We start from the raw sequence: 27,473 nt of genomic DNA, 5'->3' as shown, positions 1-27,473 counted from the left end.
GCAGTACACCCTACTTCCAGCTCCTCCTGACTGATCCACACATCAGAGCCTCACCTTTAGGAGACTGATTGTCTGTTCCACGATGGCCTTTGTGGAACAATGGGCTGCTGAGTCAGGGGCTGAGTAATGGAGTCATCAGCTCTAGTTGGAGGGGGTAGTCTTTGTTCCCCCATCATTCCTTACAAAGCATTGGTCCTTGAAATGAAGCAGCAACAGGAGTTATCAAAGATATAGTATCATGTCAGCTCCCAGGGTATCTGGCACAGACCTCTAGGCTCTGATACCAATGATCACAGATGACTTATACACTGGAGTCGTAATGTTACCCCTGCTTTCTTTGCCATGTATGTGTGCGCGCGTGTGTGTGTCTGTGTGTGAGTGAGTGTGTGTGAGAGAGAGTGTGCGCGTGTGCGCGCGCGCATGCAGCATCAATGAGGACTCATTATGAAGGGCTGAAATCTCTCAGCCCCTGAATGACATGGGCAATGGTGAGTCTGTTGGGAATAAGAAAATGAGATTCTTGATGTCAAGAGAGAGATTCCTATTTTCTACCTAACGTTTGAATAGCTCAACGAGATTCTCACTAGTGAGTGGTGAGAAGTGACTTGTACATTGATGGAATGGGACCCTGTCTGTCAGCTGCATTATAATATGGCTCTCACAACATAGTGTGCCATATAATTTACATCCACCACCATTTTGTCAATATCAGCCTTCTAAAATAAGACAGATTCTGACCCATGATCATGACACTATTTGGCTAAAGCCCGTGCAGTTTGTTTGCTGCATCAGCTGCTGGCACATGCTGAAGCTGTGAGATTAATATCACACACTGCCATACAGCAATATGTCCACCCCCATGACTGATATTCATGACGGTCTATCTCCCTTGTGACTGCACTAAAAGGCAAGGCAATGCAAGACAGAAGTACTGGGAGCCTGTAAGTTCAAAATGAAGTGGAAAAGTACAAAAAGGCAGCAGAGCTTCTGTGAGCATCCAAGTAGATGAGAAGTGACTAAATACTAAGAAAGCACATGAACAGCCCTTAGGTGCTCCCTGCTCCAATACATGGGATATGTGCCTGTCCCTTGGTGCAGAGCAACCTGGCAGTAACATTACAGTGAAAGGTGTCAGTGCACTGCTAAGTGCAGCATTAAAATGGGGAACTGTATTATGAATGAGTCAAGAGATGTGCCATCATGGTGAGGTTGGTGTATGTCCAATGCCAATCTCCATGGATGGCGTCTGCAGTTAATGGAGCATTGCTTGAGATGTTGAGGGCTATATGGAGGCCTAGGGGAGGTACAGCCATCAAGTAATCATTCTGATTTTCATGCCAGGAATTATTGTTGTATAGTTTCTCTCCACCCTCCACAAACTCAGATAAATGAGGCAAGAAGAGATTATAATGAGATGTTAGTTCCTGCAAATAGACCTCTTGCCATTCACTAGTGAGAGTTTCACTGCGCTATTCAAAACTTAGGTAGAAAATAGGACTCTGGCTCTTGACATCAAGAATCTCATTTTTCTATTACCAACAGACTCACCATTGCCCATGTCATTCAGGGGCTGGGAGAAATCAGCCCTTCGCAATGAGTCCTCAAAGATGCTGCATGCACACACACACTCGCGCTCTCTCTCAAAAACAGACACACACACACGGCAGAGCAAGCAGACGTAATGTTTCGGCTCCAGTGACCCTTCTTAAGAACTGACTGTACCTAGGAAAAGGTTAGTATATATACTGACGATGAGGAGGGTGGAGGAGTAAACGATAAGTGGGTATGGAACCCAGAGAGACAGAAACACAGTTGAGCACACACAGGATAAAGGTCAGCCTGGGAGAATCAATAGCTGCCAATGGGGACCATTAGTCTTACCCATTCCTCTTTCTGTCCATCAGCTTTTGCACTCCTGCTCGGCACTGAGCTCCCTTCAGTGTGTGCAACAAATAAGCATAATGTTCAGAACATCAGGGAGAGGAATAGGTAGCATAATGTTTGTGCACTGCCTACCTCACCTCAACTGGACCAGGAGTAATCACACATCACAATCCTGTAACCACTAACTGATCTTATTCAATTTTAGCTCTTTGAATTTTATGGATTTTTTGTGCTAATATTTGTCATGAATAAAGTTTCCCTATTGCTGTTCACATGATTTAAAATTATTCTTGTGCTAATACATATCATCTAATTTCTGTCCAAATTGAATTAGATTGATGTTTTTTTGCTGTAATTAGTAATGGTGGGTTTTCATTATTCTTGTGTAGATCGGCCTGGCCTTACCAGCATAGATAAAGTGGAAAAAATCCAGGAGTCCTTTCTCCTTGCATTTGAACACTACATTAATTATCGCAAGCACAATGTGGCTCACTTTTGGCCAAAACTACTGATGAAGGTGACAGACCTGCGAATGATTGGAGCCTGCCACGCAAGCCGCTTTCTTCATATGAAGGTGGAATGTCCAACAGAACTTTTTCCACCATTATTCCTGGAAGTTTTTGAAGATTAGGAGTCTGACTTTAAATGGATGCACTACCCTAATATCTGTGAACTGCATTAGCACTACTGAGCAGTGTTTCATGGGATTTCACAGAGTACCTTTTCCAGATATGGTGAGAAACATTCCATTAATGCGGGTACGAGTGATTTTGTGAACGTAGCTTTTTGTACACATTTCTGCTTATCTTGTGGACTAATGTTGTTCATTTCATTTTCAAACAAGATAATACGGTAGAATATTGCTTTGTGGTAAGGAACTCCAAACTCCAGGTGTCATATGAATTTTCTTTTGCATAGATCTTTAATAGATTTAGTATGACAAAATATGCTGCAGCTACAGCTGCAAGCTGGCTACCATTGTATAAGGCTGATTCAATAAGGAAACTGCAGAGCTACACCATGTTCTGGAACCAAAATGCAGGCATGAACACAATAACAGAGAGTTCCTCCCTCTCCCCTCACCAAGATCTGAGTTGTGGTTTGACCATTATTCATTGATCATTTAAGTACCCAGGACTGTGAAGACTGGGTAAAATTGATGCAGTCGGAGTGTACAGTGTTGATACAATGAACATAAATAAATGACAGTTCATCAGCATTTCACTACAGTACAGGAAAAAAAAGAGGATGGAATAACACAATAAGTTGCTATTTATACTCCAGCCTTCTCCTTCAAGCTGCCAATTTCAAAATGTAAGTGGATATAAAATATAAACTTTGTGCAACAAACCACAATCCCAATCAGACTCTTTAAAGTGTCAGCCAGAGATTTCAAATAGAAAAGGTCAGTTTTGCTCTTAGAGTCATTCTCCTCAGATTGGAATTGAGGCTTGTGAGCAAAGACTATTCAGAGCTCCGTCCTGGCTTTGGCTGTGCTGCACCTGATATTCAGGTGTTTGACACTGACATTGAGAACCAGCTTTCTTTGATCAAAAGAAGTGGTAATTGTGACATGGCCTAGCCTTCTATATTACACTGACATCAAATCTGGAGCTGAGAGGAGAAGGAGTAACTTTCTGACTGCCGACAGTTTATAAAATCATTGTTAGTACCTACACACACAGATTTAAGCTGTTGTTCTGGAACTCGTCATTAGGATCATGCTCGATCTTACTACACATCAACTTATCAACTCCAGGAAAAAATAGACACTCAAAAATAATTCTTTTATTTAGATCTTTACATTTGCTCATTACCGTATGTTATTTCCCACAGCTTAATAGAGCTCATATTTACTTGGTGCTAATCCATTTGCAGGTAGAGCTTTAATGCCAGCTGCAAAATGGTGCTATAATGACTGAAGCTTTATTTCTTCGAACTGTGGGAATAAATATTAGCATTAACATTTTTTAATATATATGCCTTGATACTGAAATCCTTACAGTGCCATTTGGTTGTATTCATGATTAGCAGTAATGCATCCTTGCAACTATTCTAGGTCCTGGTTAATATTGCTGATGAAAACTGCAGGACTGCAAGCCTTGAAAATGTAGGCTTTTACCTGCAGTCTTCCCTGTATTCTACCAATAGTGGTTTCCTAACGAATGCACACCCTAACCAGTTACCTTGTCATTTTAGATGCACCTCTGTTGACCTGACAGGATTTTGTTGATAGAAAATTAAAGTTCCATGTATAATTGTCTTAGAAGACCAAAGCCAGACCTTTGAAGCAACTGGTTGGTCCTGGCATGACTAAACCAAAGGTTTTTGAGTTTGATTTTGTTTTGGCCGCCTATAGTCACAGTTCTACCTGGAATGCACCACACAGCAAGAAACAGCAGCAAATACACAAATTTACCGACAGGCAAGGAGATAAAGGTGGGGATGCAGGGGTGTTAGGTGGCGGAGGGAAAGATGGGACAAAATGTTTTGGGACAGAAAGAATGCATTCAACCAGAGGAGTAAGGTAGGTGATTACATTATTATTTTTGAGGAAGAATTTATTGCATAATTTTAAATAAATTGGTCTTCTAAACTGGGTTTAGTTGGTAAATTACATATACTTTGGCATTCTTTGTATTAATTCTGAATGCTTTGTAAAGTAACAGGTGAGTTATCCAAATGCCCACTAGTCACTACTTAGCTGAGCACACAGGTTAAGAATATTGAATGCACAGACAATCAGGATAAAAATAACTGCGTAGAAAGCCAGAATTCTATTTTTGATAAATGAGGCACATTAATTATTAACAGAATGATATGCCTAAGGAAAGAAAGCCACTTTTGTTAAAAGAAATCATACCAGGTATATCATGTTTGCACAGTATTGAATAAATTTATGATATTCCTTGGTATTGGAATAAAAGAACGACTACTTTAAAGAAACAAAGAAAACTACACATTTTCGATCCTGTTTTGACAAGTATTTAAGTGCTGTGAAACTATGACAGTTTGTTTTTTTTTCTCATTAGCTATAAAGTCCTTTGTGAAAGGAAGACAACACTGGCTAAGAGGTAGCAAGTAAGCCTAAAGTTGTACTGTAGGAAATATAATTGGTTTGAACTCTGGCATCAGCAACTATTAGAATGTTTTGAATATTCCATAAATTAAATTTCAGTTTGCTGTTTATATACAAACTGGTACATTTCCGAATGTATTCCTGTTAGGGTCTGTGTTACATAAAGCTGAAGTATTCGTATGGGACAAGAATGTTTTGATGAAGATATCTCTGCTTTAACTGCCTTTGAATTTAATGTCTGTTTTGTTGATCAGCTTGCTTTCCTGCCATATCAACGCCACAAAGTTATGTGGTTTTAAAATAGCCTGTCTGGTCATTCTGAACTTTTGCTCTTTAAAGTGTGTTTCTTTCTGGTGCTTCATGTGAAAATTGTGTTGTGAGATTCTTAAGTGATGCCAGTGGCAACTAATATTGAATGTCCTTTGTAATGGAGAGAATGAGAAGTCGATACAAAACACTAAACAAAATATTAATGTTTCATTACTCTAGAACATCTCTATCAGAAATACAACCCAAAATTTTCTGGAATCCTATCTGATAGGTTTAGGCTATCTAGAGTGCATCATCTCCCCACCACAGTTTCCACCCAAGAAAATCTTGTTTTTTTTTTAAGCTCTCTTTACTTAAAATCAATAATTCTTTGAACATGAGGAAAAAAGGCTTCAATGTGAGTTATAAACAAGATTGTTCTGGAACAACGGATGGAGAACTGAGTAAATTGTAGTACACTGTATTCTCTGTTCAGTTACATATGATTTGATTAATCTACTCGTGGAGGACTTTGGAATATGCAGTCTATTTCACTCAAGAATGAGCCTCTCATCCTTTGATTTTCTTAAGGATTATATCCAGTGCTTATTCTAAATAAATTCCATATCCCATTGTCTTCAGCCATATCATTACAGATTCAAAAGCAGTGAATGAACCAAAATGCTCAGGATTTTCACTTCTAAGTTTTTGGCAATGTATAAGTTGACAGTACGTAAACATGTTGCATTTCAGTTCATGGGATAGTAAAAGGAAGTTTGATCTTACCCAGAAGCTTTAGGTAAATGATGTCAATCTGATAATTGAAGACATTTCCCTAAAGCAAATGGGAAGACATTTTCTTCTAAAATTAGTCAAGAAAGTGCTAAGAAATAGTGGTGCTGCTGTTTATTTTGTTCAACACAATTTTTGTGTGATATAGAACTTTAATTCTTGGGGACTAATGGTACAGAGTAATGCAATGACATGTAAATCTTTACAGAAGTCTGTACTGGATCACCAATAGATTTAGGCTAAAGTAAAAGAAAGAACTTGCATTTATATAGCACCTTTTGAACCTCAGGATCTCCCAAAGCACTTTATAAGTCAAACATTGTATATTTGTTCTCTCCTCTTTGGGTATTAGTCATTGGTGGATGAATAATAATTATTTGCAAAAGCTTTGAATAAAAGTCATTAATGTACAATATGTCATTTTCTTCAATTTGGTGGAATAAGATTCCAATGTAGTACAGGACTTCATGAGTAACATGGCAGGGAGGCATATTGCTAAAAGAATAACCCGATATGCTAAGAGCACTGTGGACTGTAGTTGGACGATTCTAAAGCTTAACTTCAGCGTCCTGTTGTCCTGAATTCACAGTTTTGGTTGATAACTTCCAACCACTAATCATCAAACAATCCAACTTCAAATCTGTCTTACAACATTTGTCACTTATTTTCTGTTTATTTATATGCTGTATTATTTTCAGTTTGAATTATTTTGTTCTTTTTAGATTTCATTTTAACATATTCAGCAAATCATAAAACTGGCGCATAAGAACATATCAATTCTAAAGAAATAACTTTTATTTCATTTTTCTAATCAAATAAACGTCTTTTAAGTTCACCAATGCATTTACAGTAAGTCAAAAATTTACTGTAAATTATGCTTTGACCTTCCAACATTCTGGTTACAGAATGTTGCCGTATTGTAAAGATGCTCTATTTGACAGGTAGTGCTAAACGTTGTATGTAATTTTGCCTCTGAAGTTTGTTCATTCGCAACAGGGATTTCAGCTTAAAATAAGAGGGGTAAGGAGTGGAGATTGGGGATTTTATTTTGGGCCATGTTTGTCCACTCCAGAACCCTCCTCCCTTCTCAACTCACTGCCTATCCTGCCTGCTAATTTGGCTTCTGGTGAATTCCGAATGCAGAGGGAGCCTGATGTGAACATGGTGGTCAGACCTCACAGCTGTTTTATGGTTCTGATACCCAATTCTGCAAAAGTGGGTGGAGCAGCCACTGTGCCAGTCCCACATGTCTTTTTTCAGATGTACCATGTCCTAGCCAAAATTCTTTCAAGAATATGCCAGAGGCTGCCAAAAACAGGTAACCGTTTTACCTTTGACTTCCCTTACTGTGGAGCCAGGAGACGCAGGAGTGTGATTGCAGCTCCCCTGTAATATGGAAATGTAGCATTTGGTCTAACTTGGAGACTGTAACCCTTCCGGGCTTAAATCAGGCAAGAAACTGACGCAAATTAAATTTCTGCCCTGAGCTATTTATATCTTGTAGGAGAAAGGGGAAAAATACGGCTTTTGAACTTCCACTGATGGCTTTCATTAGCTGGTCATGGAACAGTCTGCTGTCTAGTCTGGCTTAAAATAAACACATGATAGCCAATAGCATGCAAGGAGAACATCGAGATCAACAGTAACTTTAAAATGTAGTTCAAGTTTTAATTTAATCAAATCAGATTTTGAAATCTCAGTTGTAGAGGACAACTATTAAAACAGTACGCAATTTATTTTATATGGAGCCTATTTATAATACACTATGCTTGCCCGTGCATGACTGAATTCTAAAATCATATGTATAAAATTAATATTGGCTGTACAGAGAATGAATATTGTAAGTACACAGATGAACAAATATCCTGATATTACCTTCTTTCTGTTAAGTAATCTAGATTGTTTCCTTACTGTATTGCTATGCCAGTTCATTGGGAATTGTGCTGGATTCAATTTCCAATTAGTCTTAAACAAAATCCAGTCTGAAAGGCTAATTAATATTTTGATCATACAAGAGAGCTTGGCGTTATAACAGATGAAATGCAGATGAAAATCATTTTAGCCTTGATAAAGTCTATTAACAGCAGGCACTTTTATTTAGTAAAATAGTTGTACTTTACTGTAGCTAATTCATTTCTGTTTTAATCATTGATTTTTCCATCCTTGGCTATAACTTTCTGGGGCACAAGGATTTATTTTTTGCCTTTGGTACCATGCTCAAGCGGCCATGTGAGATTTGACAATGAATGTCAAGGGGAAGATTCCCTTCTGAATGCTGAGAGGGAGAGGTAGATGTATTTGATAATGGCAACACGCTGAAGGTGGCAGAAATCCTGGGGGGGGCTGATTCAATAAATATGGAAATAGGTGGTGTGATGTCACAATCCTGCACAGCAGCCCTATCATCTCTTGCAGAGAACCCTTTGCAATATCTTGATCCAATCTTCAGTCACCCTGTTCTCTTCCAACTGTATCTTGCCATGAACACACAGGAAATGCCACACCACTCCTTTTACAAACTTATTTCCCACCATCCAAGGCCCTAGATGCTCCTTTCAAGTGAAACAGTGATTCACTTATAATTCTTGAATTTAGTACCCTGTGCTTCTTGTGCACTGTGCAGTCTCTTCTACAACAGGGAACCCATTAGGCAGGTTTTCCAGTCACTTTGTAGATCACCTCCATTCAGACCACAAGCATGACCCTATGCTTTTGGTCACCTATCTTTTTAAGAATGTATCTCACTCTCACCTTACTGCCCTTGACTTTCTACACTGTTCTATTGAAGCTCAGTACAGGCTTGAGGGCCAGCACCTCATCTTTCCGTTAGGCACTTTATACTCATCCAGATTGGACATTAAGTTCAAAATTTCAGATCATAACCTGTGTCTGTTATCTTTTTCTTTCCTTTGGATTTCTTTTGTTTTTGGACAGAAAATAATATTGATGATTCTGCTTTTTGCATTCACACCTTCTCTAAATCCATGTTTTAATTCTTCACTTGGTCCATTACCATCTCCCTTTATCTTGCACCAATACTCCATTTAATGTTTCCTGCTTCAACCCAATCACAGGCTTTCCCTTTTGTTTTTGTCCACGTTCCACCTTTCGTTGCCTCTGGACTTGCCTGCAACTTGTTACATCTCTTTTTTCCTCCCTGTTCCAATGCAAGGTATTAACCTGAAGCGTTAACTCTGTTTCACTCTTCACAGATACTGCCAGACCTACTTAGTATTTCCAGCATTTTCTGCCTTTCTTAATTTCAGATTTCCAGAATCTGCAGTATTTTGCTTAAGGACTGTTAAAACACGTCCATTCTAATCAAATTCAATGCTGACATTCCCACATTTGCATTTCCAGCAATATTTCTAAGGAGTCTTTGTTGATTTTGATCCTATTTCTGCTGCTTAACCCCATAGATACTAAAACCAGTTGTAGTATCCCTATCAGTTCACCAAAGGAATTCAACTGACTCAGTACGAGGTCGTCTATTTTTCACAGTCCAGGTGAAGATTTCTTTTTAATAAAAGTTAATCACCCTTGGTCTGCATTATTAAAACTTTTGAAATATTATGATGTGCAGGTGAGTTCTATGCAGTTATCCCATAATAAGTGCTTGCAGTCGCGCAAAGTTGATACTGCCCCTTCATGAAAATAGATTGAACACTGCGAGATGGTAGAGTTAAAGATCGATAATGGAGGTGGTGCCATGTCATAGCCGGGCCACAAGCAGGACCCTATGCTTTTGGTCATCTGTCATTTTAAGAATTTTAAAACCCAGCAAAATAAGCTTCCTTTGATCCTTTGTTCAAAGGTTTGAAAAATGTTTAATGGTTTGTATATGTAACGCAGTAACAGATGAAAATTCAATCGTTTTTAACTAATAATACTTGAGATTGTGATCTTTTTCTTCATATCTTATCACCCTAAGTGTTAACTCATTCATTTAGTTCCACTGGAACTGATGAATTCATGTCATTAGGATTTAATTTTCAATTAGCTGAGCGTCTGGTGTATAGAAATCTGATCTGCGCTCAAGTTGCCATAATGAATAGAAATCTTGAATAAATAAAGCTACTAACATTTGCTGATATTCAGGAAAAGATGTTAGAATCTTCATAAAGGAGTTCCTATTTACTTCTTTAAACCTCTGGAATCAAAATAACTTCTGACTGTGTTTAGAAAATTTCCAGTATAACTGGTGCAATTGTGTTTTCTGTTGTTTTGCTATTAAATGGCACATTACTGCTTATGGCTGGTAATTATTATGTAAATGCTGATGACAAGGTATTTTCCTAATAAAATGTAAGATGAAATGCCAAACCCAAAAATGATGTAAATGACCAAGCTAGGCTGAAGGTTGCTGATCAGCTCTTTGTTAATTAAATAAATTTATATTGCACACTGTGAAGAAAGGTATATATGATGCAGTTACTTGCTGTCAAATAATGTTTGGATAGTTGCTGTTGACAATCACATTGTATGCATTGTGTAATGTGTGTCAAATACATTTCAGCAATGTTGCAGAACAATATTTTATGTAATTGTGAATGCTGTATTTTAGTATAAATATTTTATGTAATAAAACAAACCTAAAAGGAAAAAAGTCTGTAAAATAATTTAGTGAGATGAACATATTGTAGTTTTACATAAAATCATTTAAATTTAATTTCCAACATATTTTATAATGCATTTAAGTACTTCTATAAGAGATTGATAATTTTTTTGGTGGTGAACAATACCAAGAGATATGGAGCAAAAATGAGAGAATGCAGTTAAATAGCTATAAATCATCATCTAACCGAATAGCAGAACAAGTTTAAGAAGCTAAACAGCCTTTTTATGTTACGCTATGTTCGGTTGTTCAGCATTGGATAAAATTTACCAATCATGTACTAAGCCTGATTTAATTTCAATACACAACCCCAATAGAGGCGATAATCAAAGAAAAAGACTCAGAAAAGGGTATATCTTCTCTATGGCAGAATCATCCTGACTGCCTGTTCGTTCATCTTTCATTGATTGACTGAGACCTGAGGAAGCAGTATTTGCCTATCTTTTCAATTTTGAAATGGTACTTGTCATCAGGAGCAATGAACTGCTTGTATTGTTATAATAAATTGTTACTTTTGGTGCCTTTTTCTCTCTAGAAATTGAAGCAAAGAGATTTTTTTTCCCTCCTGTATTACCGATGAAGAACCTTATCCAACAGCAGTACATGTTTTGAGATCTGAGTGCACTGCCCACCAGTTTCTGACCATAGTCTTGCCGTGCTATGTTCTACTGACAGGCAGGTAAGTAGCTCAGTTGTTTCTTCAGTTCCATTCTGAAACAAGATGCTAAAAATGTACAAAAGTATCTGTGTGCACTTGGCACACCATTTACCATACCTGACTGATATAATTCTAAATTTAGGTACATACTTACTCGAAAGGCATTGGATAACCATTTTCCTTGCTCCCAGGTCTGCTTCCTGTGTTTTCTTCCTGTCTTTTATGTTTCCATTTTCACAACCTTCCTATCTGCATTTTCCCATCTCCTAGTGTATCTGCTTTAAAAGCTACAAAACATGGTTGGAAATTAGAAACTTTTAGCAATGGCTTATTCTAAAGCAGCATAATAATGATGTTATTATCTCTTTTCCTTCCCCCTCCAATATTTTCTTGAAGGTGTCAGAACTTGACTTGCCTCCACTCTTCATCCACTAGTTTACCAACACATCCATCATTTAGGCACACTGCCTTATTAATGCCACGTAGAATGCAAAAAAAAAATCAACAACTTATTAACCAGCTGACTGTCAGCCAAGTAGCCATTTTTTAAAATCATTTTTAATGTCAGTGTATTGTTGGACAAAGATATATTTTCTCAAGGTTTTTTATACTTGCACTCATCAGGTCAACTTTCAAGAAACACCAATGTAAAGGAAAACAATGTTTTATGTTATGATAAGAGTGCACTAATTGGTTGGTAAGTGGACACTAATTGGTAGAGATATTACCATGGAGAATATAGTTAGTTGACCAGTGGTTACTTGCTGAGCTTTTCCAAAATGTTAAACCAGGCAGTTTGACCTTGGTCAAGGCATTGCCCTGAGAAAAGATCCACAGAATGTTTTGTAACAGGTGCATTTTGTAAATATGCTGTTCCTGTCAGCAAAGAACAAGGTCATGTCACTAATAGATGTCATTTCCAGCCCAGGCAGCTGCGCCACATTGTGAACCCACCTGACAATCCTAATTCTTAGCACAGTCAGAATTTTAACTAATGTTAGACACCATTGAGTTTTGCAATCTGTGACTTACCTGCATCCAAGCAAACCTCTAAACATCAGGCAGTAATCTCTCTCACCCGCCAGCAGCTACGCACAACTAAAATAAAAACAAAATGCTGGATAAACTCAGCACCTATTACACCATCTGTGGAGAGAGAGAGTTAGTTTTGAGTCCCAAGTGATGTCTTCAGAACAAACACTTCACATCAGACTCAAAATGTTAACAGTTTCTCTCTCCACAGATCAGCCAGTCCTGCCATATTTCCCCCAGAATTTTCTGTTTTTATTTCAGACTTCCAGCATTTGCAGGATTTTGCTCCTCTTGAGCTTTCTATATCTGTGTCTGTTTGATGCAGGAATCTGGCTCACCACATGTAGATGATATACAGAAATTAAAATAGCCTGGGTCCCAAACACAAGAACATATTTCACACTTGCATCTCTATTCTCACTCCAAACCCCACATCTCGCATTCTTTCACCATCCTAAGCATGCCCTGATTTGAAATGAAATCAAGGATCTTAGGTTCAAGTCAGCAGTTCGTAGACACGATTGGGTCAGTGCTCAAATAAAAAGGGGGTAACAATACCAGCCAAAGTCTTTGTTCCTGACAATTGAAAAATCATCATGGAAAGATTCACACTCTACTGAAGATACAATGGTGCAAAACTTGGAGTAAATCTTGGGGTCAACATTCTTGGAAATACCTCCCTAGCAGCACTCGGTATACCTCCATCCTAAGGGCTCCAGTTGTTCAAGAAGGCAGCTCACCCCCACATAATCAAGGACAATTACAGATGAGGAAGAAAGTGCTGGCCTAGTCAGCAACACCCACTTCCCATGGATGAATTAAAAAAATGTTTTATACACCATTGCACAATGGAAATTTAAGAGTCATACAGCTAAAAGTAGGCCCTTCAGCCCACCATGTCTATGCCAACCAACAAATACACTAACCCCATTTTCCTTTATTTGGCCCATAGCCCCCACAATGCCCTGGCATTTTAAGTGCTCATCCATGTGCTTCTTAAATGTTGTGAGAGTACCTGCATGTGTGAAAAAGAATTTTCTCAGATTTCCTCTTAAGCCTTAGACCTCACCTCAAACTTGTGCCCTCTGGTCTTAGACATGTCTGCCATGGGGAAGAGATTCTCGTGGTCTACTGTGTCTATGCATTTCATAATTTTGTATACCTCAATCAGATCCTCCTTTAGCCTTGTCCTCCCAGGAAAACAAACCCGGCCTATCCTTACATCTGAGACATTTCGTCCTAGGCAACATCCTACTGAATCTCCTCTGTACCATCTCCAGTGCAATCACGTCCTTGCGATTGTGTGGCGACCAGAACTGCACAGAACTCCATCTGTGGACTAATCAATGTTTTATAAAAACTTGGATTATCCATTACACAGACAAGAACAACAAAAGGGGCAGTGCATCGGAAACCATTACTTTACTGCATTGATCCACATCCAAAAATAATACAAATTAAAAAGCACATTTTACAGTAGTCAATCCAGGAGGACAATACCAAACTTTAAAATGTTACTTGAATAATAATAACGATTTCATTATATGTAGATTAACAATCCATCAATCAGTGGATACTGCAAACACAGCTAATAAAGACAAGACTTATAGACATGCTGGTTGCAATATGTTACTCAACTGCTTCAAATTTGGTGATTTGAAGAAAAAAGGATCAGGAAGAAAAAAGGATCAGGAAGAGAACTGGGCGCTAATCACAGACTCCACAAGTTACTGTCAGGCTGTTACAAAACTGTTTTTCTTAACTGGGAAAGAATTAGTTATGGATACAATCCAGCTTTATTAAGTTATGCTCTATTGTCCATCCCACTAATAATGAGACAGCAATACAGAATGGGGACTTGCAACATTAAAGCACTATTCTTTATAAATCCATAAGATTTTAATTTTAATGTGAAGCCATAATTATCCAAGTCATCTTTAAGGATGAAATATAAACAGAGAGTCCTATTTATACATATTCGATAGTCTCAAGTTACATACAAGTTAAAATCTCAAAATATATTTTAATTAATATCTTCTGTATACTTGTAATTTTCAATATTTGATTAATTACTCCCTTTGTAGCTCAAAAATAATGCTGGAGAAAAACGCACTATATATAAATATGCATACTCATTCACAAAATATACAGAATAGAAACAAAGGGTGGAGAACTAATTCATAAGTTTAAGGATATATTTTAAAGGCCAACAATTCTTCTGAATGCATATTGTTAAGAGAACGCAGGTCAGGTAATTTCAGTAGGAGCTTTGTAAAGATGGAGGATTCATTTGGATGATTTTTCATAATTAAGGTTCTGAGCGCTCGAATTAGAGTTTCTTGCAATTGCTCCACTGAGTTAACATTTTCTATTCCTGAACGATCTAGTAGAAAAAAGAATGATTCAAAGTCAAATAAAATCAACATGCACATTAGAGCTATTTTTGCAAGGAAAGTAAATTCAGCTACATTTTATTTTTGATGACTAAAATGTATGCAAAGCATGTCTTACTACAATGCAGAACATATAGGATGAGAAATTAGGCACATTACTGTCTGAATTTTGGGCATAACAAGTGCCTTAAGAGGTCTTAAATAGCAACTGTGGCTTGAATTGCACAAGATATCATATAGGTATATCGGTAGGCACTCCTTGGAAATAAAGTACAAGTTGGCAGATGAACAAAAGCTAGTCAGATAAGACAAGGTTTGCAGCAGGAGCCACGTTGCCCAGAATATTCAGGGATTTCTCCTATTTACCCTATGAGAAATAACGTAAGAGAAATTTGTACTGTGTAGCAATGAAACCTTATTTAACAGTATTACAGCAGTAACAAGCTTTCCACAGGCATTTTTATGAGTGCAGTATTTTCAAAAATAAGAAGGCTTGTTCTTAGCAGGAATGTAATCTTCAAATGGAGGTATGCAAGGGAACAATGGCTAACTGACGTTATGAGCACTTATCCCATGGTCAATGGCTAAAGAGGCTAAGACAATTCTTGGCACAGTGTATTACCTGCCCCTAGAAACAGGGTATATCAAGGTGCTCAGGGGCAAAGGGCAGCCCTCGTTCAGGCAATCCTTTCAGGTAGTCCTCATCAGGCAGTCTTCAGAGAGCTGTTTTCTCCAGATGAAAGGTGGACCAGAAGAGGAGGAAGAATTCCATGACACCTTCACTGGAGAGTTGGATACTGCTTTCACAACCTTTTAGACTGACAGATTCCATGTCAACAGCCTGTTTGTCCTCTGGTATCCATGAATCTCTAATTGTCGCATTATATACTATCTTTTAGCAATTTAACTTAGCTTCATATCCAAACTGCTGCTTCTTAACAAACTCAATTAACTATCAGAAAATTGCTACAAATTCCCAACTGTCTATATTCAGTAACTTTGATCATGAGCCCTTCAAAATCAACACATGGCATTCAAATGCTGTTGGCTCTGCAAGATCGTTTAGCCACAATAATTCAGTTGAACTTATTACCATGTATGGCCTGTCTGGACATTGTCAGTAGCAGTGTGAGCTGTTGAAAGACATCCTACCACTAGCTGCTTCAACCTAGGATATCATTAATTGACCTCAGTCATATCCTTCCTCAATGTCCTCTGATCCAAGGAAAACAACGGCATAACTTCATAACTACCTTCATAACTAAAACTCTAAAGCCCAAGCAAGATCCCAGTAAATCTCCTCTGCATCCTTTCCAGTGCTATCACATTCTTCTATAATGTGGATTCCAAAATTGCACACACCACTCTAGCTGTGGCCTAACAAACATTTTATACAGTTACCTCTTCTTAAACTTTTATGTCTCAGCTAATAAAGGTAAGTATCCCATATGCCTTCTTAACCATTTAATCTCCCTTATCCATTACCTTAAGGAACCAGTGGACATGGCACACCAAGGTCCTTCTGATCCTCAGTGTTTCCCAGGGTCCCACCATTCTTCATGTATTCCCTTATTTCTCCTGCCTAAGTGCATTATCTCACACACATCTCCTCACTACTTACCACCCCATAGACTTACTGATCAACTCTCCTCCATTCTAGTCTCAGGTCATATATACACACACACACCACAAATAGCAAAGGCTATGATCACTGTGGGACCCACTGGACAAAGGCTTCCAGTCACAGCCTCAAACATTAATCTGTGCTAACTGCGGCAAAGGTAATTTTGAATCAAATCTGCCAACTTTCCTTAGATCCCATGGGCTCTTACCGTAGCTATCAGTCTCCCATGCAAGACCTTGTCAAAAACACTAGCCCAAGCAGACACTGTCAAATGCATTGCCCTCATCTACACACCCAGTCACCTCTGAAAAACTCATTCAGTTGGCCAGACATAACCTCCCTTAATTGTTCTTGTTCATCCTGCCTCTCCAAGTGCAGATTAATTCTGTCCCTCAGAATTTCTTCCAATAGTTTCCCCAACACTGAGGTGAGACTAACTGGCTTGTAGTCTCTTAGTTTATCTTTTCCTGTCATTTTGAATACCTGTATCACATTGGCTGTCCTCCTGTTCTTTAGCAGCTCTCCCACGGCCAGAGAGGAATTGAAAATTGTTGCCAGTGCACCTGCTATTTCCTCCCTTGTCTCACTTAATAGCCAGGGAAACATTTCATCGAGACCTGGTGGCTCATCTAATTTTAAGCCTGCCAGACAACTTAGAACCTCCTCTCTGTCTATGCTAACTTCTTTAAGTATATCACAGTCTTTCTCTATGATTTCCATACCTACATCATCCCTCTTATTCGTGAACTCCAACACAATGATTTAGGATCCTATCTACCATTGTCAGGCTCCATGCACAAATTACCATTGTCCTTAATGGACCTACTCTTTCCCTAATTATCCTTTTACCCTTAATTTACTTGTAATATAACTTTAGATTTTCCTTTATTTTACCTGATGTTATCTTTCATGTCCCCTTTTTGGTTTCCTAACTTCCTTTTAAAGTTCCCACTTGCAAATTCTATATTCTCCACGGCTTCTGCTGTTTTGAGCCCTCGGTGTCTACCATAAGCCTCCTTTCCTTCATTATCCAATTCTGTATATCCCTCAATAGACGCTTTGCTTGATTTTTTTGGTCCCAACCTTTTTCTTTATTGGTACATGTTAGCCTTCTATTGTCCCTATTTCCTTCATGAATGTGTCCCACTGCTCTGACAGATTTACCTAAAAGTATTTGCTCCCAGTCCAGTTTGGTCAAATCATATCTGATCTTACTAAAATCAGTCTTCCCACAGTTTAGAATTTCGTTTTCAGGCCCCTTATCCTTTTCCAAAACAATTCTGAATCTAACAGATTTATGATTGCTGTCTGCAAAATGCTCTCCCACTGATATTGGAACCACTTGCCCAGCTTCATGATCTAAAATTAAGTCCAGGACCATCCCCTCTTGTAGGACCTTCTTTGTACTGGCTTAAAAAGCTGGCTGCATTTTAAGACTTCCACTCCCTCTAAACCTATCACACTGTGAATACACCAATTAATGCTGGGGAAGTTGAAATCCCCACTATCATGCCCTGTTACTTGTACACTTCGCAGAAATTTGCCTATATGTCTGCTTTCTATTTCTCACTGACTGTGGGTCTACAGTAAACACTCAACAATGTGAGTGCTCCTTTTTGGTTTTTATGTTCTAGCCATATTGTTTCATTTGAAAGAATGTTCTAAGATGTCATCCCTCCTTACTGCTGTAATTGATTCCCTGATCAATACTGTCACATCCTCTTTTACCTCATTCCTGTATTGCCTGAAGACCCCATGTCTTGGAACATTGAGCTGCTAATCCTGCCCCTCTCTCAACCTTGTCTCAGTGACAGCAATGATATCATAGCCTTCAACTCATCTGCCTTGTTCGTAAAACTCCTTGCATTAAAATAAACAACATCCAACCTTGCGAAATTCCCGTGTGTCTTAACAAGCCTACACTTCCTATAATTTTGACTTGCTTGCTGTGGAACTCGCTCAGCTGAACCTTCTTTCAGGATCCTATAATCTTGTCAAGATAGTTTAAAGCCTTGCCAACAGCACTATACTTATTAGCAAGCGTCACTGGAAGTAATCCAGAGATTACTATCTTTGAGGTCACTACCAATATGTACCACATATCTGTCTGCCCTTCTACTTCAGGATGCCTGCAACCATTGAAGGACATCCTTGATCGTGGCACCAGTGAGGCAGTATACCATCTTGGATTATGAGTGAGTAAGAGAATGAGTGATTGAAAAAAACATGTGCATGTGAGGGAATGATTCTGGGAGCAAGGGCAGGGTGTGTGTGCACATGTGTGTAGGAGAGCATAAGGATATATGAGTGTGCACAAGGACGTTTAGGCTGGTGGGGTTTAATGGGAGTATATGAGCAGGTGGGCTGAAATGAATAGATGGGTGGCGGAACAACAAGAGGACATTTGGAAATCAGTGAAAAGTATACAGCAGTGAGTGTGGGAGTCTGCACAACGTGTGTTTGTGCATGTGGGAGTGAATGGGGCATGTATGTGATAGTGAAGGAGCAAGGAATGTGGGTAGTTAGCATGCTTTTGTGACGGGGAAATTTTGTTTAAACAATTTATTAGAATTCTTTGAAGGAATCACATGAGCTGTGGATAAAGGCGAGTTTATTGATGCACTGTGCTTGGATTTCTAGAGGCATTTGACAAGGACTCACAAAAGGCTATACTGCAAATAGAAGCTCATAGTACAGGTAGTAACTAGCAAGGATAGGAGATTGGCTAGCTGGCAGAAAATAGTTTGCATAATTGAATCATTTTGATAAGTTAGGTCCACCAGAGGTCTGGTTAGGAGCCACAACTTTTTACAATTGATACCAATGACTTAGATGAGGAGATCAAAGGCATGCTGGCTAAATTTGCAGATGACACAAAGCTAAGTAGAAAAGTATGCTGAAAATGTGAAGTTGTGTACTCTGATAGGAAGATAGAAGAAGCAAATTACTTAAATGGAGAACAACTATAGAATTCTGAGATACAGACATATCTAGGTGTTCTAGTAAAAGAGTCACAAAAGGTTCATATGTAGGTACACAGTAATCAGGAAGGCTAACAGGATGCTAGCCTTTATTATGGGAGAAACTTAACATAAAAGTAAGGATTTTATGCTTCAACGATGCAGGTGATTGGGGAAGCCGTGTACAGTTTTGATCTTTTTATTTACATAGAAGTAGAGCATTTGGCCGTTTCGGCCTGCTCTGCCATTCATTAAGGAAGGATGAAAATGCATTAGAGATGGATCAGAGGAACTTTACTAGACTGATACCTGGAACAAGCAGGATATCTTATGTGGAAAGACTAGAGTTCATAAGAGCGTGCATTGATTTGATTGAAGTTTTTAAGGTCTGAAACGATCCTGCCAAGGTGCATGTGGAAAAGTTGTTTCAGCTTGAGGATGAATCCAAAATTAGGGGAAATGCTTTAAAATTGGGGGTCAACATTTTAGGGCAGAGAAGAGAGGAATTTTTTTTCCTCTGAGGATTGTGTTGACTTTGCAACTCAGAATGTGATGGACATGGGGTCACTGAATATTTTTAAGGGGGGAGGGGGTAGATTGCTTCCGTTGCCTAACAAGCAGCTATGGTGATTGGGGATAGATGGCAAAGTGGAATTTTGAACACAAGCAGATCGGCCATTAACTTTTTGAATGGTGAATCAGGCTTGAAGGGCCTACTTCTGCTAATAATTCACATGTTTGTAAGGTGGTGCTAGAGTAAGCAAGAGGTGCATAAGTACACCATTTAAGAGGTTGTAAATCAGAAATATGGGATGAGAGGGAAATGAGATGAAGAAGGATTATATATGATACTACCATTATCCTCAATGTTTCAACCCACTGTTGGTCAGATTTATTTCAATTTGCAAAGTCTGCTGCAGTCACAATGTACCTCCCAGTTAAGAGACATAGGCTAGGTTTTAAAGTGGCACTAGCTATTCACTATATTGACCCCTGCTGACATATTCAGTCAATGAAAAGTTAGTACGTCATTCTAATGAGCAGGTAGTGTGAAGCTGGTGTGCTGCCTGTGTTTTAAGCATGGGTTGTCACATTATGGGCCCCACAGCTGTTTTTAGAGGCTTCCCAATTCAGGTCAGAGAAATGATAGCAGAAATAACTTTCTGAGGGCTATTAAGAAGATACTTAATAGATTTTCTTGACCTGTTTTACTTTTCAAATTATTTATAACTCACAACAGGAAAAATAAATTGTTTTCTACAGTACTGTCATAAAAGTGGCATTTATGTATAATTTGTGTGAACAAACATAATTATAGCAGCTATTCTTACCAGCAGAAACCAGGACAACAGCTGTGAACAGGCTCATTTCCTCTTCACTGAGCTGCAGGGCACCAAGCTTCTCGCTAAATTCAAACATGGAGATCAACAAATCACCTGCCCCCAGTAACTGCAACTCTTCCATGCCATAACTCTTTCCACTAAGAAATGTGACTGTGCGCTCATGTACATCAAATAAAGCAGCAAAGCGTACCATCAATACCTGCCAATGATAGAAACAGGTATTCATTAGCACATCATTCAGAAAGTCACTGGGCATAGAATATCTTAAGTTTTACGTTAAGAAAAATAGTTTCAAAAAGTACAGTTTCGATGTGAAATATTTTCTGAGGTTCAGTTGCAATCCTAATGTTAGCTTTAGTTTCAGCTCAGGAACCAAGTTGTGGCCATGGCATGATGCTGGACACAATCTTCCCAGAGACAGCCAGCTGGAAAGAGGTCCTGTCCAATTAGGGACAGTAACTATGTTCTAATATCAGGATCTGTGGCAAGAGCTTCAAGCTGCACCTGTAACATGGACATTGCTGCTGCTGATACCTCAGCTATGTCAGTGCTGCCAAGGAGTCACCTTAAGTAGGAGTGCAACGATTGCCACAATAAAAGCAATATATTAGTGCAGACATCAGGCTGCAACGATATACTTTCTGCTTGTGAAACCTTGAGCACTGCTATTTAATCCCAGCACACAAAAAGTGGGAATATGTCACAGTGCTGGCCCAATGCCAGTCAATCAGGTTTTCCTGGTCCTCTCCCTCATCTCCACGAGGCGAGGAAAATTCAGCCCACTGTTTCTCCACCCCAAAAAAAATCTTTCAAATAAAAGATTTAAGTATGTATATCACAAGTTAACCAATGAAAACTACTGTTTCACCCAAAGGTTCCTTATAAAACTGATCAAAGTCAGCATCCAATTCTTGTTTCTTTCAAATCAGATTCACTAATGCTTTGAGGGGAAAGTTATTTTATCACCACTGATTTCCAAACATGGAAGGAACCAAATATTTCAGAAGCATCATTCCTGCATTTACTGCTTCACAGCTAGCTTCAGATCCAACATAGTTAGAAAACAGATCTGTCCTTCATTTCCATTCTTAATAACAGTATTTTATTTGCATTTCCCAAAAAAACGTTTTCTGTAACTTACCTGTCTCTTCACTAATGATTATTCTTAAGACCACAAAAAACAGATACAGGAGTGAGCCTTTAGCCCCTTGAGCCTGTTTCGCCATTCAATAGGATCATGGCTGTTCCAACATGCCTCTCGTCCACTTTCCTGCTCTCTCCCCATAATCCTCAATTCCCATCTGGAACAAAATTCTGTTTCAGCCTCAAGTATACACAAGGACTCTATTCTCACAACTCTGTGGTAAGGAGTTCTAAAGACTCATAACGCTCAGAAGAAATCCTTTATCATTTCAGTCTTACATTGGCACCACGACATTCTGAGACTATGCGCCCTGGTCCTGGACTCTCCATGAAGGAAAACATCCTCTCAGTATTAACCCTGTCAAGCCCCTTAAGAATTCTATATACTTAAATGGGATCATCTCTCATTCTTCTAAATTTCAATAAGTACAGCCCCAAACTGTTTAATCTTTGCTCGTAAGGCAATCCCTCCATTTTGGGGATCATCCTAGTGAACCTTCTCTAAACTGTCTCCAATGAAATAATACAGTTCCTTAAATAAGGGGGCTCAAGATATGGTATCACCAGCACCTTGTACACTTAAGTAAGACGTCCCTACACTTAAACTCCAATCCCCTTGAAATAAGGGCCAACATTCCATTAGACTTCCCATCTGCCATAATACACAAGTACCAAGTCCCTTTGTGTTGCAGCTTTCTGCAGTTTTCCCTCCTTTTTTCTCCTTTCCAAAATGAACAACTGCAGGAAATTAGCTACATGCTGCAAATTCATTATCAGCATGTATACATTCAGATTGGAATGGTTCATAACCTACATCACAGCAAAAAAAAACATCGTCCTGAAATTCTGGAACCCTGATCTGTTGTCGGAAGGTGTAGCAGGATGCCCCTTATAATTGGCCATTAGGGTAAATCTTTATTTAGCCCACAAAAGAAGTTACTTATCAGCTGCAAGGATTTTCACTCAGCCCTAATGTCAGCACACAGACACAGAATTCTCAAGGTTGTCAAGAACTTTCCCAGTCACACTGGAAAACAGACTCTGGATGTAGGGATGGGTGGAAGACATGGTCATCTGTCTCCAAGAGGATTTGAATAGTGTTTTCCATGGCGAGGTTTTAGAAAGACCTCCTTTCTTCACTTTGAGTGATCCCACCAAAGTTCCTAGTCCTATGTTCTATGTTCTAACTGTGCAAAATCATAAGTAGAAATTTTAAAGAGATGTGTATTGGTCTTCATACTGTTCATTCCAAACTACACAAATCAAAATGGACAGGATTTGGCTTCTAGTGTAGTGAGCTAACCATCCTCAATGGACTGACAATGAAGCCACCATTGAAAAGCTATTGAAAAGGATGATGTCAGGAAGGTGCTTTGCTCTTGTTCTCACATCATCTTACAATAATCAAATAGCCTAACACACCCTGGTGCACACATGAAGTATATCCACTCACTGACTTCAACAGAATGATGAAAAGATGTGAAACGTGTATGTTGTATTTTATCTTAGTCAAAACATAAAGACTGTTAAATACTGCTGAATTCACACAACTTCTGATTTTCCAGTGCCTAGACAACTGCAAAGCATTTGTAAATTTTTAAAAACCTCGATACGTACCTCAAATGTTCCAGCTTTAAGCAAGCTAACTTGGTCATGTTGTGATAGATCTTTGAATCCTGGAATACGTTTTGCAAATTCTACCACTTCTCTAACTGCAGGTGTAAAGCTCATGGAGAATTCTTCCCAAATTTCCTGTTCTGATTTATCGGGGTTTACATAGGGAGACATACTCATCGGGCACACCTGGCCAAGACAATCACCAAAATTCAGTATGAAAACCAGAAACCAAAGTTTTAACTAACAAAAGTGTATAATGTTTCTATTCAAAAAGAGTAGGAAGAAAATGGTGATCTTAAATTATGAACTGTAAGATTTAGAGTTTGTATCACAAAATATGAATTCAATTTCTTTCTTAATATCAATAGCTGATCTCAATACAGAACTTTCAAATGAATAAACATCCCAATAGGCATCATGTTGAAATGAATGGATGGTCCTTTTCTAAGTATAGATAGTGTATTTACCAGATGCATTCTCCTTTCCGTGGTACAAGAATGATCAAACATGGCACTGCTTTGAGAAAATCCATCTTCTGCAATTGCGTTTTGGGTATATTCATTCGAAACAGTATGATAATGCCTACTTATGAATCTATCTGAGACATCATTTGGGCAAAATACATGGTTATTACTCTTATTTGTGTTAGAGAATTTGTGCTGGTTTGCATTGAGAAAACAGTGGATTCTATTAACGCTATTTGTAGAGTGACCAATTATCCAATTATCATCACTGTTCTTCTGAAGACTCTTTCTGTTCTGGAGCTTCACAGCTTCCAGCATTTTGCCTGGTTTGTCTTGTGTACAGTGGAATGTTTCCTTATGGGCTTTGGTCACTGTACCAATTACATCATCTTCAATGTTTTGAAGTTGTTCATGCTGCAGTTGTGGAGAAGTGATCTCATCTTGTGATGCTTCAGTCTGTGCGTAGCCATTCAACTGATTATTCATCATCTTCTTCATTGCACTTTGCATTTCAATCAACATTCTCTGTTTCTCACGTTTGGGAATGCGTCCAAATCGGACAGCTGTAACAGAATACCCCAAAAATTATCAACATTATAGTGGAACAATCTGAATTGCAAACTTACATTCCAATGTTTTGAAATATGGCCATATCCTATGTATATATTGCTGTATTTATAGTAGTGTAGTAGTGTAAGTATTATTCCTATCTGCAACAGTACTCACCATCTCGGGACATGCCTACAGCCAAACACTTCTTAAAGCGACATTGCTGACACCGGTTCCTATTCATCCTCATTATGGAACAGTTTTCATTTTTCAGGCATTTCTTATATTGGATATTCTGCTGAATGCTCCTTCGGAAAAATCCCTGAAAGGACAAATGAAGGATATTCCAGCTAATCCACATTTTTAAAAGTTGCAAATTTATACCCAGTTGCCTGTAGCCATAGTTGCCAAGCTTTTGGTTTTGGAGATAGTAGGAACTGCAGATGCTGGAGAATCTGAGATAACAAGGTGTAGAGCTGGATGAACACAGCAGGCCAAGCAGCATCAGAGGAGCAGGAAGGCTGACGTTTCGGGCCTAGGCCCTTCTTCTTCTGAACTGGTTCTGAGGAAGGGTCACCAGACCCGAAATGTTAACTCTGTTTTTTTTCTTCACAGATGCTGCTAGACCTGCTGAGCTTTACGTGGAATGTTAGTCAGTTTGAACATTTTTAACACAGATTGCTAATGGTACAAACTCATGTAAAGGAACTTTGAGCTGCTTACTGTTTTTTCGCAGCATGATATTTTGAGAAACATAGAACACTTTTTGGTCAAAGTTTGCATCTCTGAAGTGGCAAACACCATAGAAAATAACAGTACAGTTTTTTCACATCTAGGGCTACAGGCTTATGAATAATAATTTCTCACATACATGATAAAGAAACTCATTTCTCTGCAAAAGTTATTCTACAGCATAATAATTTAACATCTTACAAGGCATCAAACATTCCTAAGGATCTACAAACATATAGTCACAAAAAGTACTAGACTCTAAAGGGTCAAATTAGGGGAAGTGAAGCACATGCTATGAGAAAACCTACCTTACACAAATGCTTTTTGAAAATATCCACTAGAAACTGCATGACAGTGCTCATGAATCTATTCGTGCAAACACTTGACGAAATATGTTAGTCTGCATTGCCAAAAAAATAAATGGATCTATTAATTCAGACTAGTGCTAGAACAGCTGACGACTCCCCCAACATACACACACACACACAGGAAGCAACATTTTCAAATGTTTATATCAGCTCATAAATTCCATTTTAAATGAAAATCCTTTTCTGGAGACAGTCCTGGGAATGAGGTGTTGTGACCCCCAGAAGATAATACCTTTAGAACTTAAGGCAACCCTTAGCTGCCCTACAGTTAGTCAATATACTGTACACTTGGCCTTACTCCAATTGAAATGGTGTACTTACTGAGGGACTTTAACTTAAGCAAACTTCAAGCCTGTGGCCAGTGCATATACTCCACATCCATCCCAACTCCCAAGCTCCTTTACAGAATCATAATAATCCCTCTATCACATACAGTTTTTCCATGAAATTCAACTGACAAGAAAACAGCACTGGGGCCAAAACATCCAAGTGAAGAACGACTGCTGTTCACTGACTAATGAGCAGCAGCTGGATCTGGACCATGTGAATGTTCCAAGACCAGAGATACTGTAGATTAGTGCCAAACTGTGCATCATTGGATTCAGTGATCTTCCTATTGTTTGTTAATCACTTTCCATTGCTTACCCTCTACATTCCACACTGCCTTATCATGTTACTCAACTAAGTTATGCACCAGTTATTTTAAATGCTATATAGCACTACCAAAATTATAGGGATTGATACAACAGAAAAAAAACAATGCAGTATACTAGCAACACAAGACTACAAAATGAGAAACGCTACAGACAACAACCACCATTAGAATTTGACCCCTTTATATTTTTTTAAATCCCAACCTCTTCCCTTGCATATGAGGGAATTATTATGTTAACCAAAAATTAAGCTAATTTTCCTCTATATTTTACATACAGCATTCAGATTTTCTTTATTTCATACAATCAGCGGCCAAAATCTCTCAGCATTGTTTTAGTGCTTGTTAAAGTTATTACAGCTACTGTTATAGAACTAGAAAGCACAGCAATTTCATGCAAATCACGGCAGTCAGTTAACCATAATTATCTGTATAAAACTGAATTTTATATGTCTTAACCTATTAGATAATGAAGTTAGGTTTATTTCCAATTATTAGCATAGACCTCCATAGAAACTAGTAGCCATTTCAGCACATTGATCTCTTAATACTTACCCTGAAGCAAATTTGCTTTTACATCTAATGGTTCTCGTTCATATTTATACCTTTTGCATTTATTGTAATCAGGCGTGATAAACAAACTTGGTTTCCAAGTAAGTGAACTATCCTACAAAACCGCACATAAAATTATCAACAAATTGATATGTCACAACAGCCAGAGTTATCAGATTAGTTATCAGGTCTCTGAGGATACACTAATCCATTAAAAAGGTCAAGAAGCAGTAGAAATTCCTTAAGAGAAAAATGGGAATCCAGTTTTATACATGGTGCATTGATGAAGAATTTGAAGGATATTAGTTAGACCACACGTTTAGTAAGTTAGATATTAAGAGCCATGGAAAAGATACAGCAAAAATTAGCAGACAAGTTTTAATTATTTAGAAAAGCTCAAAACAAAATTAGACTGTCCTTACCAAATTGGAAAAAGTAAAAGGTGACCATGCCGTATTGCAGAATTATCTAACAGAAAATTGTAAAAGATCGCTTCTGCTGATTTGAACATTGATATCAAGAAGGATTTTGATGCAAAATTATATTTGGAATTGAAGGAATTAAGAAAGGTTGAAGATTTTATTTTCAGAAAGAAGAAAACATGGAAATAATTTACCACCAATAGCTGTCAAAACAGAATCTATACCTTTTAAAAAGAGAACTTACTATATTTGAAAAGGACGAATATTAAATAAGGAAGTGGTAAGGAAATAAGATTAAAGTTCCAGTTGAAATGCTGGCACCAGAATAAGCACAAGCCAAATGGG

The 27,473-nt window shown here is 38.3% G+C and overlaps 2 protein-coding genes across 8 annotated transcripts in view; one reads left to right on the top strand and one right to left on the bottom strand.

The window, feature by feature from the left end:
- The window catches only part of LOC109923706 (thyroid hormone receptor beta-like), a 35,803-nt gene extending 25,193 nt beyond the window's left edge, over positions 1-10,610 (top strand). The window contains exon 7 of the mRNA XM_048607299.1: positions 2,274-10,610. Coding sequence (XP_048463256.1) covers positions 2,274-2,515 — 242 coding nt within the window. The 3' untranslated portion in view covers positions 2,516-10,610. The remainder of the gene's footprint in view (positions 1-2,273) is intronic.
- Positions 10,611-13,712: 3,102 nt separating this feature from the next.
- The window catches only part of nr1d2b (nuclear receptor subfamily 1, group D, member 2b), a 26,632-nt gene continuing 12,871 nt past the window's right edge, over positions 13,713-27,473 (bottom strand). For 6 of the 7 annotated variants that reach the window (XM_048607256.1, XM_048607249.1, XM_048607274.1 and 3 more), the window contains 5 exons: positions 24,580-24,724; positions 23,857-24,416; positions 23,390-23,575; positions 20,618-20,828; positions 13,713-14,692 (listed from right to left, as the gene is read on the bottom strand). In XM_048607256.1, coding sequence (XP_048463213.1) covers positions 14,496-14,692; positions 20,618-20,828; positions 23,390-23,575; positions 23,857-24,416; positions 24,580-24,724 — 1,299 coding nt within the window. In that variant the 3' untranslated portion in view covers positions 13,713-14,495. Of the gene's footprint in view, positions 14,693-20,617; positions 20,829-21,783; positions 21,931-23,389; positions 23,576-23,856; positions 24,417-24,579; positions 24,725-27,473 lie in introns of those variants that run through there. The other variant, XM_048607288.1, reaches the window with a different exon arrangement.

Source organism: Rhincodon typus, chromosome 2 (assembly GCF_021869965.1).
Source record: "Rhincodon typus isolate 14 chromosome 2, sRhiTyp1.1, whole genome shotgun sequence".
Taxonomy (NCBI): domain Eukaryota; kingdom Metazoa; phylum Chordata; class Chondrichthyes; order Orectolobiformes; family Rhincodontidae; genus Rhincodon; species Rhincodon typus.
The sequence above is the reverse complement of the archived record's forward strand: the minus strand, read 5'-3'. Positions and strand labels throughout refer to the sequence as shown.